The 20,050-nt window shown below is 36.7% G+C and overlaps 1 protein-coding gene across 1 annotated transcript in view; it reads left to right on the forward strand.

Moving 5' to 3' along the window:
• Positions 1 to 8,630, forward strand: part of RGS21 (regulator of G protein signaling 21) — a gene marked incomplete at its 3' end in the record, with an annotated part of 16,915 nt that extends 8,285 nt beyond the window's left edge. Inside the window, exon 3 of the mRNA XM_079728582.1 lies at positions 8,427 to 8,630. Within this exon, the coding sequence (XP_079584708.1) occupies positions 8,427 to 8,630 (204 nt within the window). The remainder of the gene's footprint in view (positions 1 to 8,426) is intronic.
• Positions 8,631 to 20,050: the final 11,420 nt, after the last annotated feature.

A 20,050-nucleotide genomic window follows, 5' to 3' on the forward strand; every position in this document is an offset into this window, starting at 1 on the left:
GCCCAGGCTTTTACATGTTAAATTCCTTTCTTAGATCTACTACTTATTTTCAATGTTCATGACACAGCCTGGGAACCTTGGTGTTTATGCTAAAGGCAAAAGCATAAAATTATCTTGTCACACAGAGTCTATCTTCCTTTCTATCAAAAGTTGTATTTCTCTCCTCATATTCCCTCTAATTTGTATAACTTCTTAAACTATAAAGCAGAACAAAGTGGCAGGAATATTTCTTCTAATAACCTGCAGTATCATTTTGGCCCTCTGAAAGAATGATTGCTGCATTTCAACTCAAAAACAAAATGCTCAGCTGTTTGTTTGTTTTTTTATTGAAGCATAGGTACTTTACACTGCTGTGTCAGTTTCTGCTATATAGCAAAGTGAATCAGTCATAGGTATATATATAACCCCTTTTTTTTGGATTTCCTTCCTATTTGGTCACCACAGAGCACTGAGTAGAGTTCCCCATGCTATACAGTCAGTTCTCATTAGTTATCTATTTTATACATAGCAGTGTGTATATGTCAGTCCCAGTCTCTCAATTCACCCCATCCCCCCTTCCCCCCTTGGTATCCATACTTTTGTTCTCTACGTCTGTGTCTCTATTTCTGCTTTGCAAATAAGATCATCTGTACCATTTTTCTAGATTCCACATATATACATTAATATATAATATTTTTCTTTTTCTGACTTACTTTACTCAGTATGACAGTCTCAAGGTCCATCCACGTCTCTGCAAATGATACAATTTTGTTCCTTTTTATGGCTGAGTAATATTCCATTGTATATGTGTACCACATCTTCTTTATCCACTCCTCTGTTGATGGACATTTAGGTTGCTTCCATGTCCTGGCTATTGCTATTTGAATTTGCACATGTCCCTGCGCTACTTAAATTAATCTTGGATTAGCATGATGGGGTTGGTGAAGGAAACCAGTCAATCTGACTCTCTTTCAGCTGCTCCAGATAACATTTGCTATCTACATCTATTTTTAACAATCCATATCCATCATGCTTTTATATGTTATGATCACATACATTTGATTTTTTTTTCCATTTCTCTTGTCCAATTTAAGGTATTAGTACTGCCTCCCAACCCGTGTCACTTATTTCTGTCTTTAAAACCAATCATCACAAAAGGATACAGTCCTGTGCAGGACGGATTCCTTCTCGATGTTACAAACTTGGCTATTCTCAACTTTAATAGCTGCCCTTGAGAATATATTTCAGGATATTCGTGTGCCTTTAATGATGCCAAAAACGAAGTAATACTAGAGGTTTTAGTGGTGATTAAACAGAATTATGTAACCAAAAACATGATTATAGGCGGCTTTAATTTGAATAGTAATTTTTAAGCTCTGTTGTGAATGAGGTCTAGGAAGCTGCCTGCCCTATTTGAGCAAGGCGTTTTACATATGCATGCACACACTTTTTGCATAACGACAGTCTCCTGCTACACTATACATTCTAAATGAGGAAAAGTCTATCTCATTTGAATGTGAGAGCTCAACTGAGAACTTTTCATTCAAATTATGTAAAAATATATAAAGCACAGTTCAGGGTCACAAGAGAGCCAAAAGGTACAGTTTAAAATGCATTCTTCCTGCTAAAATAATTTGTTGGAAGCCAAAAGAATTTAAAACTGCTAGTATAGAGGAATTGGCTTGCATAACTTGCAGTTATCAAAATCACCTGAGTATTAAAATATCTCTGGCTCATTATAATAAAATCGTTTTTAAACAACCATCACAAACACCAGTCAGAACGTAGTCATTTTAATGCAATGGATTGTTGTCAACGTCAGCTGTGTCAAGGCCTTTTCAAAACTGACAGGATTTAAAAGCTGCTAAACAGTTGCGATGACATCTCAGCCGTCATTCCATGAGAATCACAAGCCTAAGTCTTGTTTTCTGAGATTGGCAGTGCAGTGGTCTCAGATAGCTAAGATAATTCATGACCTTTTGAAAAATAAGCAAATTAAAGGTTATTTCCCAGTATCCTTGAAACTTAAGTGTATCCGTAGAAACAAAATGCAAGTGATTATTCACATCGGTAAATAATATAGATATAACTGTGTTTATTTCATCAGTCAATACGACATTCAGCCCATGCTCTGGACCTACTACTTTGAGATACTCAGCCGAGTCTAAGCTTCCCTGCAATTCCCAAGCAGCTCAGGAGGGACTCAAGACCACACAGTTGGAAGGTCTGCATCTCTAGAGGGTTACCACCTGATAAGATGTCTGCCTTCAATCTACTCCAAGATTAACATCTCCTCTGTTCTTACTTTTTGAGATAGAAATTGATACAACAACTCAGCCAAAAGTCAAATTTGAGATGAACGCAAAGTTGGGGGTGCAGTTCACAGAAATGCTTTCAAAAGTGATTATATTAAAGGAATGTATGAGTCAAAATATATATTAGGCCTAATATTTTCACTTTTGTCCTGATACTGAAATTTCAGGGAAGTCAAAAAGAAAAGACAAGGCAAAAAAAAAAAAAAAAAGGAAACAACAACAAAAAAAGACAAGGCACTTTGGATAGACTATTCTCAAACCTCACCTGGATTGACTCCTCAGGAGCATTTAACAACAGTGATCACCCTCTCTTAATTGAAATACTATCTTCAGTTGGCTTCTAGGACTCAATTTCTTCTTCTCTTACTGACTCCCCCTTTTTTAAAAAATAAATTTATTTATTTTCATTTTTACTTATTTTTGGCTGTGTTGGGTCTTCGTTGCTGCACGCGGGCTTTCTCTAGTTGTGGCGAGCGGGAGCTACTCTTCACTGTGGTATGTGGGCTTCTCATTGCGGTGGCTTCTCTTGTTGTGGAGCATGGGATCTAGGTGCGCAGGCTTCAGTAGTTGTGGCCTGTGGGCTCAGTAGTTGTGGCTCACAGGCTCTAGAGCGCAGGCTCAGCAGTTGTGGCACATGGGCTTAGCTGCTCCGTGGCATGTGGGATCTTCCTGGACCAGGGTTTGAACCCGTGTTCCCTGCACTGTCAGGCAGATTCTTAACCACTGCGCCACCAGGGAAGCCCTCACTACTCTTTAACAACTTATTTTGCTGTTCCTACTCATAACCCAGCACACACTATCATGAGAGGAGGCGGTTCTCCTCTACTATCTGCTTACATTTACTCTCCCGGTGATCTCTTCCAGCCCTCTGGCTTTAAGAGGGCATCTCAAACTTAAACACAAATCTGAGTCCTAATTTTCTTCTCAAAACTTTCTTCTACCTGAGTCTCTCCATCTCGGTTAATGGCAACTCCATTCTTTTTGCTCTGGCTAAATAGCTGATAGTCATCCTTGGTTCTTCTCTTCTGCTTACATGCCTTATCCAACCCATCAACACTTTGTCATCTCATTCTTCAGAATATTTCTAAAATCCAGCCATTCTTAAAGATTTTGTTCCTCATCCCAGCTCATAAATATTCAATCACAAGTTCCGTCTACTCTACTTTCTAAATATCTTTGAAAGCTATGCATTTCCCTCCATTCTCTGTGACACGACCCAGCCTAATCCACCAAGATTGACCACCTGAATTTCTAGTATGACTTCCTAACTTTTCTTCCCTTTATCCACACCTAGTTGTTATACCACATAGCAGCCAGAGTAGTGATATGTTTTTTCAAACATGTGTTTATTATCAGTACTGTACTTAAAATTCTCCTCATTGCTCTCAGGTTAATTAAAAATTATTTAACAAGACCTATAGAAGTCTATGTGGTCTGGACCTTCATGCATTTCCAAACTGTTGCCCTTTTCCTCCTGAAAACCAACTGGGCTTCTTCCAGTTTTCCCTCCCATGTCCAAGTCCCTTCCTTAAACTTACATACCCATAATAATACCTTGATGATCAGCTTACAATCTCATTTCTTTCAAAAAGCTTTTTTTTCAGAAGGTATATTTTTCCCTTTGGATTACTTTCTCAAAATCTGTCTTCTTGACTGACTTTCAACGTAATCATCTTTATATAGTCAGATCTTAGCATAATTCCTAAGCACCCATTCAGTGAAATACTTTAAATGAATAAATTACAGAAATGACTAGCAAGAAACAACTACTTTTTCAGATGAGGTGGTTTTTTTTCCCCAGAAAAATAGGGATGATAATACTCTCCATCTTACAGGTGTGTGTGTGATATAAAGTAGCCAATAAAGACTTAGCACAACAGTAGTAGTATCTGATGAATGTTAACTATTACTATTTACAGTTAAGGTAATCATCTTTAAACATTATTAGGATTATTTTAGAGATAATGACATTGCTTAAATATTTGAAAATGGGAGAAGACAAAGTCACCATGGAAAAAAACTCAGGAAGAGAAGACTTGGCCCAGAACTTAGATAATGCATATCTGCTCTGCTCATATTTTGAGGGACATGTAGAGAAAAAAGAATTAGTGAAAAAAATAGGGAAAAGATAGCAGATAAAAGACAGGTAAATTCCATGCCACAGGCTACTGAATTCCCTTTGTAGTGACAAATCTTCTCTCTCTGATTATCAGATTGAATACTTAACATTAATAGAAGCCATTGTATCCAAATCTATTTAAGCAAGAAATCAAATTTCTTAAGATTTTTACATCAAAATAATGTATGATGATAAGGAAATTATAGTGACTTTCCGTCTGTGATCAGGGAAGGCTTCTTGGAGGATATTCAACTTAAGCTGAATCCTAAGGGATTTAGGATAATCTGTACAGAATAAATCTGTGGAGGCAAGAGGGATTTTAGATGGTGAAACAGCATAAACGAGGGCTTTAGATACAAAATTCACTTTTGGAACAGAAAGTAGACCAACTTTGTGTATATCACCAAAGATAAGTAGGAGATGATTTCAAAACAACACTTTGAAGTCCAGGTATGAGGAAGTTCAAATGCCAGGGTAAAATGTTTAAATTTTATGTTATAGAAAATAATGCTTTGTCAGCTGAACATTCATACAATGAAAGTGATATTTTGGTGAAATTGATATAGTAATGCTGTCCACAGTGTGTAGAAGGGGAGGTATCAGGTAAGAGGTAGATTCCATGGTTTAGGGAAGAGATTACGTTATAAAACTTTAAACTGGAGAGATAGGAGTGAGAATGAAGAACACCATTGTGAAATTACAAAATAAAAGGTGAATAAGGAAAGCATATATATACACACACACACATACACAGAGGGAGAGAGAGAGAGAAAGAGAAAGAGAGAGAGAGGGAGAGAGATCAGAGGGTAAAAGAGGTGGCAGAGATGATTCTTTTGTTTCCAGCTTGAACAATTTGGAGAAAAATAATGACAATTATACAAACACGTGGGTGTGATATTTTGTCACTGACATTAAACTGAATTGCCAAGACACAGCTTCAAAAGACTACTGATTATCCCCTGGGAATGGTGTCTCTGCTCATCACTTAGCTATCAATAGCTGGCAGTTGGCAGCTTCTTGGTAGGAAAACAGGCAAATCAGAAAAGTGAGAGGGATAAGTCAGAAGTACAAGCTTAGTATATCTGAACAAGTAATATTAATTATCAGTATTATATTGAAATGGAATAGTTTTGCTTAAAATTTTACCATGATTTTTAACAAATGTAGAAGCTTTTTTCACTTTGTTTATACAACATGCATTTATTGAATCCTTACACTGTGCAAGGCATCGTGAGGGGCGGGCAAAATGTAAACCTTATCTAAGTAACCCAAAGCCCTTTCAGAGGTCAGAAAAGGGGAAAAGTCTACAAGTAAACCTCACAAGGTAGATGCTATTTGAATGTAGTCTTAAGGACATAAAAGATTGCGAAAGACTTAGGTGAGAAGGAGTGATTTTCAGCTAGACTGGGATGGTATGGGAAAATATTCATCCGTAACAAAATATAAGACATTTGAGGGGCAGTGTCTACCTTAGTGGGGAAACAGGGCACACGGAGAGGAGAAAAATGTATAGGTTTGGACCATATTGTATAGGTCATGAATGCCAAGATCGGGGCTCTGGGCTTTTTAAGTAGGGAATGAGGAGATACTGAAGGTGTTCAGTTCTGATTAAAATAATAAGGCAGCACTCTGCACCAGGCACACACTGGCCCTGCTATCAGTGGAAACTCACCCAATGACTGAAGGCCTAAAGGAGTTAACTGGCGATATTTACCTTTATGGGGGATATAAAGTTCAACAAATTGCAGATGACACCATTAAAGAACAAACAGCATAGCTGAAGGAGGAAACGGGCAACGTATATTCTCACATCCCCACAACACAAGATAGGCTTTATGAGACAGATTATACTAGATGTTCAGAAACCACTACAAGATCTTGGTAATACCCACTACTCATTGATTCCGTCCATGAGGCAGGCACTATACGAGATTCATGACATGTCATCATGCCACCTCCCCACTCAGAACACTTCAGTGTCTTCCCATTGCTTCTAGGGGGAAGATAAGAACCCCTTCCCAAAGCACATAAGCCCCACAAGACTTCGCCTCGACCTCCTCTCCCAACCTGGTCACAGGAACTTTTTCCTCACACCCTGCACCCCTGCCATGCAGGTACGAGGCTCTTCAAACACAACCAATTCTTTCTTGCCTCAGGGATTCTGCATTTGTTTATTCTGCCAGAAATGGTCTTCCCCAGATTCTTAGAGATTCTGCTTCTTCTCATCCTTCAAGTGTAAATATAACATAATACTATTTATAGTATTAGTATAATACTAAGACTGCATAGAAAGTATATAGCATTTTCCCCAAATATAGAAAGCACCTGGCACATAACATACTCCAAAATATTTGTGGAATCAATGATTGTATGGATCACCTCACTTTAATTCTTGAAATCACTCAGTCAAGAATGGCCAAGCTTCAAGATAAAAAAGCAGAGCTTGAAAATATGAAAGTAACTCACCCCAGGTCAGCAACATCATGTTAGAGCACAGACTGGAAAACTATCGTAAAATCTTACCAGTACTCCACACCATCTTCCTGTATGAAGAAGCAGAAATTGATTCCTTCGAGGAAGTTGCAGCATTTCATCTGGAACTTTGATGGAGGACCTGAAAGGATGATCAAAGAAATACAAAACAGATGTAATCTGGATCCCTGAGTAGCTGACATCGCTAAAGAAAGAAAATATCAGTGAGCAAATAGTGGCCTTTGATGATTCTTTTCAAAATAAAGTTTTTTTCTTTTGTTCTTTTCCTACAATAATAATACTGAAATAGTTTGATATTACTTATCTCATTTAGTCCTTAAAACACTTTAAGACAGATGTTATTATTATCCTCTTTTACACCATAGAAATCAAAAATTGAAGGAAACTGTAGAACTTGCTTTACTCATATGAATAGCAAGTAAGTAGCAGAGGAGAGATTTGATTGAAGGTCTACCTGCCTATCTTTAAACTTCAATTCAATAAACACAAATTGTCATTTATAGTCTTTTACCAGACCCCCAAATTCTGGTATTTTAATAGTCTCCCACATTTTACCAAGAGACATTATAATTCTATTCAACAAATATTTACTGACTGCCTATTATGTGGCAGATAATTGGCTAAGTGCCAAGAAATAAAATGATAAATAAGACAGATATAGCACCTGCCTTTGGTGAGCTTTGAATTTTAAGATTCAAATCTCTTTCGCGCTTCATGAATATTTTCAGTTTAAGTAAAACAACTTGGATGTGAAAGTTTCTGCTTCTCAAAATATATCCTGGAATATGGGTAAAATTGGACAAGTATCTCCACAAGGTTTGGGGCATTTTACAGATTTGCAGGTGAATGGTGTGTTCAATACAATAGATCTCTATTACACCTTGCTGAGAACAGCAACATGTGGTAGTGCTCAAGGGACAAGAATATACATACACACACACACACACACACACACACACACACATATATATATGTATATTCCATGGGAGGCATGGTGGTCCGTGAAAGGGGGTGTTATTTGGTCCATTTTGGCAAACAAAAAGAAATACAAATTAGGATGAAAAGCAGCATTATGGGAAACAACACGGGGAAGTATGGAGAATGGGAATGGATTGGTGAAAACCGTCCTAGTAAATTCTAATTATTGCTCTGCCTATGAAAAGTACATTTTACATATTAAGGTCAAAGTACTAGAAAGAAATAAAGGATGGGAGGGAAAAGAAATCTAAAATCATAAAACATCTTGTTTGCCTTTCACTTTGCCATTTTTTGTAATCTCAGAATAAGGCTTCACCTCTGTTCTCTGTCAATGCCAACACTCTCAACCTAGGAAATGTAATTAAACTGAGCATGTGTTCTGCATTTCAGAAAATGAATATGTGACCTCTCTGTTGTTTAGATTAAATCAGATTAACTTTGTGTTTAGAAAAAAATTTCAAATCATATGTGCATCTACCATCTGTTTAAACCACGCATTCTTTGATGAAACTAACCTAATGCGATGAAATATGTTTCCACAGATTAACATTGACTTCAGTACCAGGGACCTCATCTCAAAGAATATTGCAGAACCAACTCTCAAATGTTTTGATGAGGCTCAGCAGTTGATCTACAGTCTGATGGCCAAGGATTCTTTCCCTCGATTTCTAAAGACAGAGATTTATAAGAAACTGGTAAATAGCAAACAGGTTGGAAATCATAAAAAATGGCTCCCTTTCTTGTAAAGAAGTTAAATGACAATCTAACAATCAGATTATAATTAGGGGGAAAACAAGTGATAGGATAGATCAACTCAATCACTATACTTCAAGGCTAGAATGTTTTAAATATACAAACACAATGTAAGTTTTTTTAGGGTTTAGAATTCATGTTTTACTCCAATAGAAAAATAATATTTTATATCTGAAGCCTGAATGTTTAAGTCATTTGTTTAGAATGTGTTTATTTTATCAGGTACTTAAAAATCTCCTACTGGGAGAGTACAAAGGAAGTTTATAGACATATAATACACTCAAACCATAAGTGGATATTCTTATGACATTATAAATTCAAGAAACTATATATCTTCATGTTGCTGCATGGGAGACTGTTTAGCATCATATAGATGACTTTAAATACCATTTGCATTATTCAAAACCTCACTTGTGTAAAAAGAGAAATTCTAAACCAAAACATAACCCTTCATTTAGTGTATCAACGATTTCTTTTCAACCAGGATCTGATAATGTGGTGGTTATCTAAACTGGTATAGCCCTCAGATTAATGAAAAAGAAAAATGGCATATATATATATATATATATATATATATATATATGTCATTGATCAAACTGTCAAAATAGATTACTTGGTTTAATTCAATGGCACACATAGGCATGTATGAAAAGGACCTTGAGGGTGGGGAGGATTGGTTTTCTTAGATCAATAAAAATATAAAGGAACGAGGAGGAATAAGGAACATGGCTGTCCTTATTTGATGAACTGCACAGCAGTGACTATCCCATAAAATAAAAAATTACTGCAATATTATCTACTCAAATAACTGTAGAGTTAAGTATCTATTCACTCCTTCAGCACTGGAACTTGTTTCTAAAACTCAAAGTGATTTTTTTAAATGCAGTTATTTTGAGATGTTCCTAAAATTGTCCTCTTTCTACATGTAAATGTTCCATGATAATTACGAATAATTTCATGTTAATATGAAAAGCTATAAAGATTCAACAGATCTTCCATGTTCCATTTTATTTTCACAGATTTATTTAACTTTGTTGATATCTGTATTTTGTGGATTACTTGAACATTAGAAAATACAGGAAAAATAGCAGGATTTAGTTTATGTTTCTACAAACCATTCATTTGATAGACAAAATTTTGTCTCCCCTTTGTCTTGAAAAATAAACATTTAAACACATCATGCAAATGGAGCATTCCCTGGACACTTGCAAATTCTTTAAAGGAAGACATTATGCACACTGATTGTGAATATTCAGTCCCCCTTAAGGTGCACTTAATGGAAAAGAGCTATATATACCCTTTCCAACATTTCTTTTGAAGGGTCCAACCTTAATTTAGTCTCTACTTAAATAGGAAATTTAAAAATTATTCCTAGAGATGAAAAAAAACTTTAAAAGACAGAAGGGACCTTAGAAATTAAAATCACATCCCCTCCTTTTAGATGTAAAACCCCTAGATCTCGGTTATTTCTTAAGGGCATGTGCTGATAAGAGGCAGAGCTGGTAGGAACAGTGCTTTTCCCACGGGGCCACAGCCAGCACCTTGTTCTCACAGCAGCAGAGTAATCTCCTCCCCATAAGAACTGCTGGGGCCTGAGAATCTACTATCCTACTCATCCTTAAATACAGCACTGTTCCTTTCATTGAATATGCAAATTGACCTTTTACAGTCAGTTTGCAAATTCCTTCTTGTTTTCATAGAGCAAGACTTCCTGTTCAGAGACTGCCTCTCAGGTTTTCTCTAAGAATGCACAGTCAGTCACAAAGCAAACTTTCACCACCTAGAAGCAGATGATTGGCAGTGGGTAAAAATACAGTGGGTGTCAAAATGATCTGTTAAAAAATTGGATGTTGAATGACCTCTAATAGATCCCAGCCAGAGACCCTCAACTGCAATCCTTCCTTCTCACCTCCTGAACTCATTCCCCATCCCAGGCTATAATTATAGATGTTCTGACTTAATAGAACAGAAAAGAAAACAATTGCAAGTTTTGGGAATAAAATCAATTTCAGGTTTTTGAACACTTGGAAATGAGGAATTTCTGTAAAATATCAGATGTATATCTTTCATATGTTGTTCTCTGTATGTCTCTTTCACTCCATATGTTACTTTATTCATCAGTTATCACTAATGAGTGACTTTATGGATGGGATTTTTAAATAAAAGATTAACTTGCAAAAAAAAAAATGAATAACAACATTAACACTCCTGGTAACATACTTAAATATTCATTAATTGTGTAATGCCATTTTCTAAAAATATTTACATCGGTTTTAAGAAATGAAGTACTTATATTAAAACCTAAGCTAAGCAGTAAGCAGTAATAAAATTACAAGATAGTGACATAGATATGATCTTCAAATTATAAGAAGAGTTCTCCCAAGCAGTGTTTTCTATTTCCTGACAGAAATAGAATATTCCTACAAAATATATTTTAAAGCAATTTATGTTTGCCCTCCATTAGAGGAGACCTAAAGAAATCAAATGATATACATATTCCAAAAAGAATTTTAGCTTCTATAACAATCCAATGTGGAGCTACAATCCATGAATTTATCTAAAATCCTTTTGAGTTTATTTAAATATCAAATAGTGAACATTCATCAATAACGAGTACTGATTCCTATAAGTTTATGCAAATACTTGCATAGGAAGGATATATTTCAGCCTCAAAATATAATCAACAGTTTTTTTTTTTTTACTAATACTATATTATAAAAATCTAAAACCTTTAGGGCATTACAAACATGAGCTAGTGTCAAACTTTATTTCCCCAAACTTTTTTTTAGTCTGTATTTATATAGAATTCATTCTATTCGCCTTCATTGTTTTACTTTTTTCTAGAGTTTTCTAATTTTGTGTGATGTAGTAACTATGTGTATCCATAATTTTCCTGATGAGAGTACATGCTCATATAATAAAAGCAAAAAAAAAAAGTGTTTTTCTGTTTCCTTTCTAATATCCTTTCTAATAAGCTTAGTATCATCTTGGCTTTTAAACAAATAGCAGCATTCTGGCCCATAACTTTGGAGAATAGTCTGGATTTATTTTCCAATATTTCAAGAAAAGGTCAAATCCATTATCCAGGACTTGAAGTTTAGATTAAATGGATCTTCCTTTCATTTAAATGGAAGCTGATCAGCTAATCTTCCAAGTCATACAAACCATGTCCTAAGTTAAGTAATCAATACAAATCATTGTTAGATAACTAAAGAGATCCATTTAAAAAAAAAGAAAGAAAATGCTCTTTAAAAACAAAAACAATTTGGTCTCATACATTTATTTCCTGTGCAAAAATTCCATTTCTAACCTTCACCCACAAAATCCCTATATCAGTTTCACCCAATTATATCTAATGTGGGCCTGATTTGCTTCCCAACTACACAGTCTTGTAATTTATTTCATGGTGATGCCAATTAATTTAAAGTGAACTCTTTTCACAACTATGTGAAAAAGGTGGGATGTTGTCACAGCAGTAGTCAATTATTATATGAATAAAGAGTCACTTGCCCTGTGTTCCCCTTATTGTTTTGTCAGATTTGCCATTGCATTTTAATGGGAGAGCATCGGGGAATGAATATTAAAGGAAAACTATTCACTTTAGCTATGCCATTTCAGAGGAATTTAATATGTTTTATTACAATTACTATTTATAGTGTGCATTTGAATGTAAACTATATATGCATAATTAATTATAATCATAATTGAATAGATAGTAGTGTGTTTCCAAGTATAACAAACAGAGGTGGGAAAATAACATTTTTTAAATGACATAATTTCTTTAAGAAACCACATCATTTTTTTCTCCTTATTTCATTTAAGATACAAAAATTGCATTGGATGTCTACTAGAGAAAAAAAAACCCAATGAAGTTTAACTGGGTTACTGTTTAGCCATTGAATATTTATGCCTTGTGTTGTATCCAGATTAAAGTCAGCAATGAATATTTCTGAAAAACAGAAATCTGTCTTGTTAAATTCACATTTTTTCCTGGGGTGATGATTGTTTAACTGTTCCTGGATACCTCACATAAAACATCATTTCATCGACTATATTTTTAAAAATAAGAATTCTGAAGTAGTTAATTTTTTTTAAATATGGTGTGGTTTCCTTATTCTGATACTTTTATTCATTATGTGCATTGGCGAAAATAAGTTGTAAATTAATTTTGTGAATGATGATGGCTTAGATATAAAATATAATAAATATCTGGTTCTTTTAAAAAACTGATAAGAAAAAATTAAATTTTTCATAATGTAGGTATATTAAATATTCTTGTATTTGTTTCATATATTTTAATTAAAATATCTTACTTTAAAAGTTTCAGTTTTAGGTCTTTAAAAAGTAAATATTTTTGTGAATAATGCCTTTGAATTATTGTTTTTGTTCTTCTCTCCAAATATGTCATGTTTACCACAAAGACATAATCGGGAATCAAAATCACAAGACTGGTTTTCCTTACTTCTTATAAACAGAAAAGACAGAGGAAATTCCTATTATGTATTAGAAAAAATATATTTTGAAATTAATTATTCAAAACAGTATTTGTTAAAGGTCTGAACATGAATCTTTTATGGGATCATACCAAAATCCATTATTAAAAACCAAGAGCACTTTGAGGGAGATTTAAATGTTGAATTTATGATTGAGCTACTAAAAATCTGCTTTTAAAGCATGTTTATTGTCGAACAAGTCTACAGATTCCTTCATAGGATTTTCTTTTTTTGCTAGAAGCAGTCTTTTAAAATGAGTAAACAACCACCAACACTAAAAGATTAAAGATTCATTGGAAACTTCAAACGATGAGCCCTCACTGTGTTTTAAGCCAGAGAAAAGTCATTTTCCCAAGTGTAGTTTTTATATTAAGTGGTAGAAGCCAATGAAGAGTGAAAAGTATCATTACATAATGGCTTGAAGTAAATTTAGAACCTCATTGAGAAATCTAAGGTTACATGAATATACTAACATATACATATATCCTCTTAAGGTACTCTGTTTCTGTCTTTTGAAAGCATTAATTACTTATTTCAACTGGTCATTTTTAAGCTCATATAAACTGTTTCATAATACCTCCATTTCAAATAGGAGTAAAGCCTCAGAAAAAATAAAATGCAAGCAAGTATTAACCAAATTAGAAGATCTATTTTCTAAATCAATAACTTTGAAAACAGAGGCTAAATATAAGCAAAACACATGTATTTTCTCATTCTGTAATTAAAATTAAAATGCAATTACTAGCCCTGAAACATAAAAGGACATTTCTTCAGTCAGTATTGAAAGACCATAACAGTCTATTTATGTGTTTAATTACTACTGTCTGATCAGTTGAGTTTTAAGAATTTCCCATTGAATTAACAATTCTGAGGTAAGCAGTGTGGAAAACACAAGAGGTTTTTTAAAGTCTTCAAAAAGCGTACCATAAACTGAAAGACAGTAGAATTTGGATAGCAGCTCATAGCTTAAAGCATTTTCACAGAGAAAAGTAAGTTTTTGCTTTGCGCAACGTAATATACAATTCAAAGAACTATGGTATAAATGTTACCTGCAGGATAATGTACAGGCAGGATCCGTGTTGATAATTACTAACACGGTATACAAAATATATAAATATAAAGACATGGACGAGTTAAAACGGGGTCAGCTGAGGCTTGGAAAAGAAAAGTTGTGGACCAATGTGTGAAAACGCAGGGCGCACCGACCAGAGAGGAGGGCAGGGACCGCGCCGAAAACCACGGCGCAGGCGCACTGAAGAGAGCCGGCTGGGAGAGAAACAGCGAAGATCACCTGCGGTTGACGAAAACAAATGTAACGAAGGTGGATTTCAAGATTTGGGCCTTGGAAGGATGGAGGAATAATGCTAAAACTAACAGAAATATCTTGTAGAAAAGCAGAATGACTGAAGGAGGAAGACTTAGGTTTAATGTTAAAGGAATTCCATTCAACAAGTGAAGTTGTAGGCCTGCCTTGTCCCGTGGTTTTGAAGGATGTAAAAGAAGTGCGTGCTTCTCCTCTTTCAGCTTCCACCAGCAGTTACAAACGCTCAGGTCTTCCACTTCGACTGAAACAGCCATGTCTTATTCTTCGTCCCTGCTCTATTTCTACCATATATTATGGTCTTCACCTCCAAGCATCATGACAATGAGTGGTCTGCAGTTGTCTTCACTTGCTCCTGTCCAATTCGTTATTTAACTTAGTACAAGAGGGCCTTCCGTCACTGGCGCTCACTCTTCCCTGAAATGTCATGGCTGTTTGAGATTAAATCTGGTGACCAATTCCCAGCCCTCCCTCCCATGATGGCCGTTCTGTGGAACTACACACTGTTAACTGCTTCCTTCTGAATACTCGACTCGTGGGATCTCTGTGACACCGTTTCCCACTAGTGCCCTTGTTTCCTAGCTGCTCCTTTTCCATCTGCTTCACAGGCTCCTCTTTCTCTGCCTTCTCCTTAGTTTCCCAAATTTAGCTTCCATTCTCGTTCTCCTTCCCAGTCCCTCAGGACACTCTCCTGAGAGCATCCACACCCCCAGTGTCCATCACTATGAATATTCTGACTCCTGAGCAATTCAGATCCTATGAGGTCCAAAGCTTATACCATGTGGAGGGTCCTCTTTAAGAAATGGAACACAGGGCTTCCCTGGTGGCGCCGTGGTTGGGAGTCTGCCTGCCAGTGCGGGGGTCACGGTTTCGGGCCCTGGTCCGGGAGGATCCCACATGCCGCGGAGCAACTAAGCCCATGCGCCACAACCACTGAGCCTGCACTCTGGAGCCCGTGAGTCACAACTGCTGAGCCTGCGTGCCACAACTGCTGAGGCCCGCGCGCCTAGAGCCTGTGCTCTGCAACAGGAGAGACCACCGCAACGAGAAGCCTGCACACCGCAAGGAAGAGTAGCCCCTACTCGCCGCAACTAGGGGAAGCCTGCGTGCAGCAACAAAGACCCAATGTAGCCAAATAAATAAATAAATAAATAAAATTTATAAAAACAAAAAAACCGAACACAGAATTCTGAATACAAAATTAAGAAGTGAATACATACTTAGAACAATAAAAAACCCATAGTTTTTAAAAGGTTGACAAATACCACAGTATCATAGAAACCAAAAAAGTAACACATTTTCATTAACTGTCTGACACAAGTCTATATTTTACTCCATTTTCATTAATTGTTTGGTAATATTATAGAGAGACGACAGATAAATCACTCTTTCGTCTGGTGTGATTAGTCAGCTGTTGTTTCTTATTACTGATATTTGGAATGCAAAAAAAACCGTAAGACCTCTCACCCCGATGAACTTGCTGTGTGTAATCCTCTTATAGGTTTGTGTCCAATAAACGGAGGAATTCAGATAAAGTTCATTTCTTAAATTCCCTTCAAAAATAAAAATTATTGTGCATTTATAATTATGTGTTTCGGTATCAAATATATTCATGAAAGAAAAGAACTTCTATTTTGATCAAGCATTAGTAAAAGCCACATCTTTCACTCCAACTTTTTCACATCTGGATGATTCTAAGAGCTTTCCACAGAACAACTCATGGTTCCACACATTCAGACTTTATTCCTTCTCCGTGACCCACGTTTCTACACCAGGCAACCCGGGACACTTGGCCCTGCCCCTGCACGTTGTAACGTCAGGTGAGCTGGCACAGAGGACCGTACACGTGTGCCTGAAAGCCTTTCCTGAACCAGGATGGCTAGCACCAGGACTGTGAACCTCCCAAACACTTTATTCTAAACCCACACTAGTGTATCATCATTGCCTTTCAGGCAGATCCCCAAACTCACCCAGCCACTGTCAAGACGGAAAGTGTAGTGGAGGGAAGTCGGAGTAAAAGTCGGCAGCAGTCTTAGGCAGCTGTGGTTAAAATACCTTATTGCTGCAAGTTTTACAAGAGCACATGACCTTGTGAACCAGCTGTGAGGGTCCATCCCAGAGCCATGCCAGCGGGGTGGCCCAAGATTGTCTAATCCGGATGCACAGCCCCACCTGGCTGTTATGCAAACATCTCAACATTGAAAATGATGTGGCAACCTTTCCTCCAGGCAATAAGACCTTCGCATCCTCTAGTATTCCTTCCGTTACTGGTCACCCATCGTTGAGATACCTGAGCCTAAAGGCAAGGAGTCATTTTAACAGTTCTCCTTGGATCTCAGATCTAATTAACTGATAAGTGTTACTGATACAATTTATTTCGATCACCACTGTCACTGCTATAAATCAGGGTCCCATGATTTTTTCTGCCTTTCCAACAGCCAGCTAACTGGCACCCACTTTGCCAGTCTTACCTCACTGTGACTCACTTTTGTATTCTGCCAGAGAGCTTTCTGAAATAAAAATCCTAACAAGACACGCTCTTGCTTAAACCGTTAATGGACACTCATTATGCACAATTTCCAAGCTTCTTACTCTGGCATATAAATTCCTTCATAACATAGTTCCTGCTTTCTTTTTTTCTTTTTTTTTTTCATCTTTATTGGAGTATAATTGCTTTACTGTGTTGTCTTAGTTTCTGCTGTATAACAAAGTGAATCAGCTATATGCATATGTATATCCCCATATCCCCTCCCTCCTGTGTCTCCCTCCCACCCTCCCTATCCCAACCCTCTAGGTGGTCACAAAGCACCAAGCTGATCTCCCTGTGCTATGTGGCTGCTTCCCACTAACTATCTATTTTACATTTGGCAGTGTATATATGTCCATGTCACTCTCTCACTTCGTCCCAGCTTACCCTTCCCCCTCCCATGTCCTCAAGTCCATTCTCTACATCTGCATCTTTATTTCTGTCCTGCCCCTAGGGTCTTCAGAACCTTTTTTTTTTTTTAGACTCCATAAATATGTGTTAGCATACAGTATTTGTTTTTCTCTTTCTGACTTACTTCACTCTGTATGACAGACTCTAGGTCCATCCACCTCGCTACAAATAACTCAATTTCGTTTCTTTTTATGGCTGAGTAATATTTCATTGTATATATGTGCCATATCTTCTTTATCTATTCATCTGCTGAAGGATACTTAGGTTGCTCCCATGACCTGGCTATTGTAAATAGAGCTGCAGTGAACATTGTGGTACATGACTCTTTTTGAATTATGGTTTTCTCAGGGTATATGCTCAGTAGTGGGATTGCTGGGTTGTATGGTAGTTCTATTTTTAGTTTTTTAAGGAACCTCCATACTGTTCTCCATAGCGGCTGTATCAATTTACATTCCTATCAAGAGCACAAGAGGGTTCCCTTTTCTCCACACCCTCTCCACCATTTATTGTTTGTAGATTTTTTGATGATGGCCATTCTGACAGGTGTGAGGTGATACCTCATTGCAGTTTTGATTTGCATTTCTCTAATGATTAATGATGTTGAGCATTCTTTCATGTGTTTGATTAGCAATCTGTATATCTTCTTTGGAGAAATGTCTGTTTAGGTCTTCTGCCCATTTCTGGATTGGGTTGTTTGTTTTTTTTGATACTGAGCTGCATGAACTGCTTGTATATTTTGGAGATTAATCCTTTGTCAGTTGCTTCATTGGAAAACATTTTCTCCCATTCTGAGGGTTGTCTTTTTTATGGTTTCCTTTGCTGTGCAAAAGTTTTTAAGTTTCATTAGGTCCCATTTGTTTGGTTTTGTTTTATTTCCATTTCTCTAGGAGGTGGGTCAAAAAGGATCTTGCTGTGATTTATGTCATAGAGTGTTCTGCCTATGTTTTCCTCTGAGAGTTTTATAGTGTCTGGCCTTACATTTAGGTCTTTAATCCATTTTGAGTTTATTTTTGTGTATGGTGTTTGAAAGTGTTCTAATTTCATTCTCTTACATGTAGCTGTCCAATTTTCCCAGCACCACTTACTGAAGAGGCTGTCTTTTCTCCATTGTATACTCTTACCTCCTATATCAAAGATAAGGTGACCATATGTGCATGGGTTTATCTCTGGGCTTTCTATCCTGTTCCATTGATCTATATTTCTATTTTTGTGCCATTACCATACTGTCTTTTGTTTTGTTTTGTTTTTTGCGGTACGCGGGCCCCTCACCGTTGTGGCCTCTCCTGTTACGGAGCACAGGCTCCGGATGCGCAGGCTCAGCGGCCATGGCTCATGGACCCAGCCGCTCAGTGGCATGCAGTATCTTCCCAGACCGGGACATGAACCCGTGTCCCCTGAATCGGCAGGCGGACTCTCAACCATTGCGCCAACAGGGAAGCCCTACCGTACTGTCTTGATTAGTGTAGCGCTGTAGTATCATCTGATGTCTGGGAGCCTGATTCCTTCAGCTCCATTTTTCTTTCTCAAGATTGTTTTGGCTATGGTGTTTTGGGTCTTTTGTGTTTCCATACAAATTGTGCAATTTCTTGTTCTAGTTCTGTGAAAAATGCTACTGGTAGTTTAATAGGGATTGCATTGAATCTGTAGATTGCTTCAGATAGTATAGTCATTTTCACAATGCTGATTCTTCCAATCCAAGAACAGAATATATCCCACCATCTGTTTGTATCATCTTTAATTTCTTTCATCAGTGTCTTAAAGTTTTCTGCATACAGGTCTTTTGTCTCCTTAGGTAGGTTTATTCCTAGGTATTTTATTCTTTTTGTTGCAATGGTGAATGGGAGTGTTACCTTAATTTCTCTTTCAGATTTTTCATCATTAGTGTGTAGGAATGCAAGAGATTTCTGTGCATTAATTTGGTATCCTGCTACTTTACCAGATTCATTGATTAGCTCTAGTAGCTTTCTGGTAGCATCTTTGGGATTCTCTATGTATAGTATCATGTCATCTGTAAACAGTGACAGCTTTACTTCTTCTTCTCTGATTTGCATTCCTTTTATTTCTTTTTCTTCTCTGATTGCTGTGGCAAAAACTTCCAAAACTATGATGAATAATAGTGGTGAGAGTGGACAACCTTGTCTTGTTCCTGGTCTTAGAGGAAATGGTTTCAGTTTTCACCATTGAGAACAATGTTGGCTGTGGTTTGTCACATATGGCCTTTATTATGTTGAGGTAGGTTCCCTCTATGCCTACTTTCTGGAGAGTTTTTATTATAAATGGCTGTTGAATTTTGTCAAAATCTTTTTCTGCATCTACTGAGATTATCATATGGCTTTTATCCTTCAATTTGTTAATATGGTGTATCGCACTGATTGATTTGCATATATTGAAGAATCCTTGCATTACTGGGATAAACCCCACTTGATCATGGTGTATGATCCTTTTAATGTACTATTGGATGCTGTTTGCTAGCATTTTGTTAAGGAATTTTGTATCTATGTTCATCAGTGATATTGGCCTGTAGTTTTCTTTTTTTGTGACATCTTTGTCTGGTTTTGGTATCAGGGTGATGGTGGCCGCACAGAATGAATTTGGGAGTGTTCCTCCCTCTGCTACATTTTGGAAGAGTTTGAGAAGTATAGGTGTTACCTCTTCTCTAAA

This window comes from Hyperoodon ampullatus (assembly GCF_949752795.1).
Source record: "Hyperoodon ampullatus genome assembly, chromosome: 2".
In the NCBI taxonomy this organism is placed as follows: Eukaryota; Metazoa; Chordata; class Mammalia; order Artiodactyla; family Ziphiidae; genus Hyperoodon; species Hyperoodon ampullatus.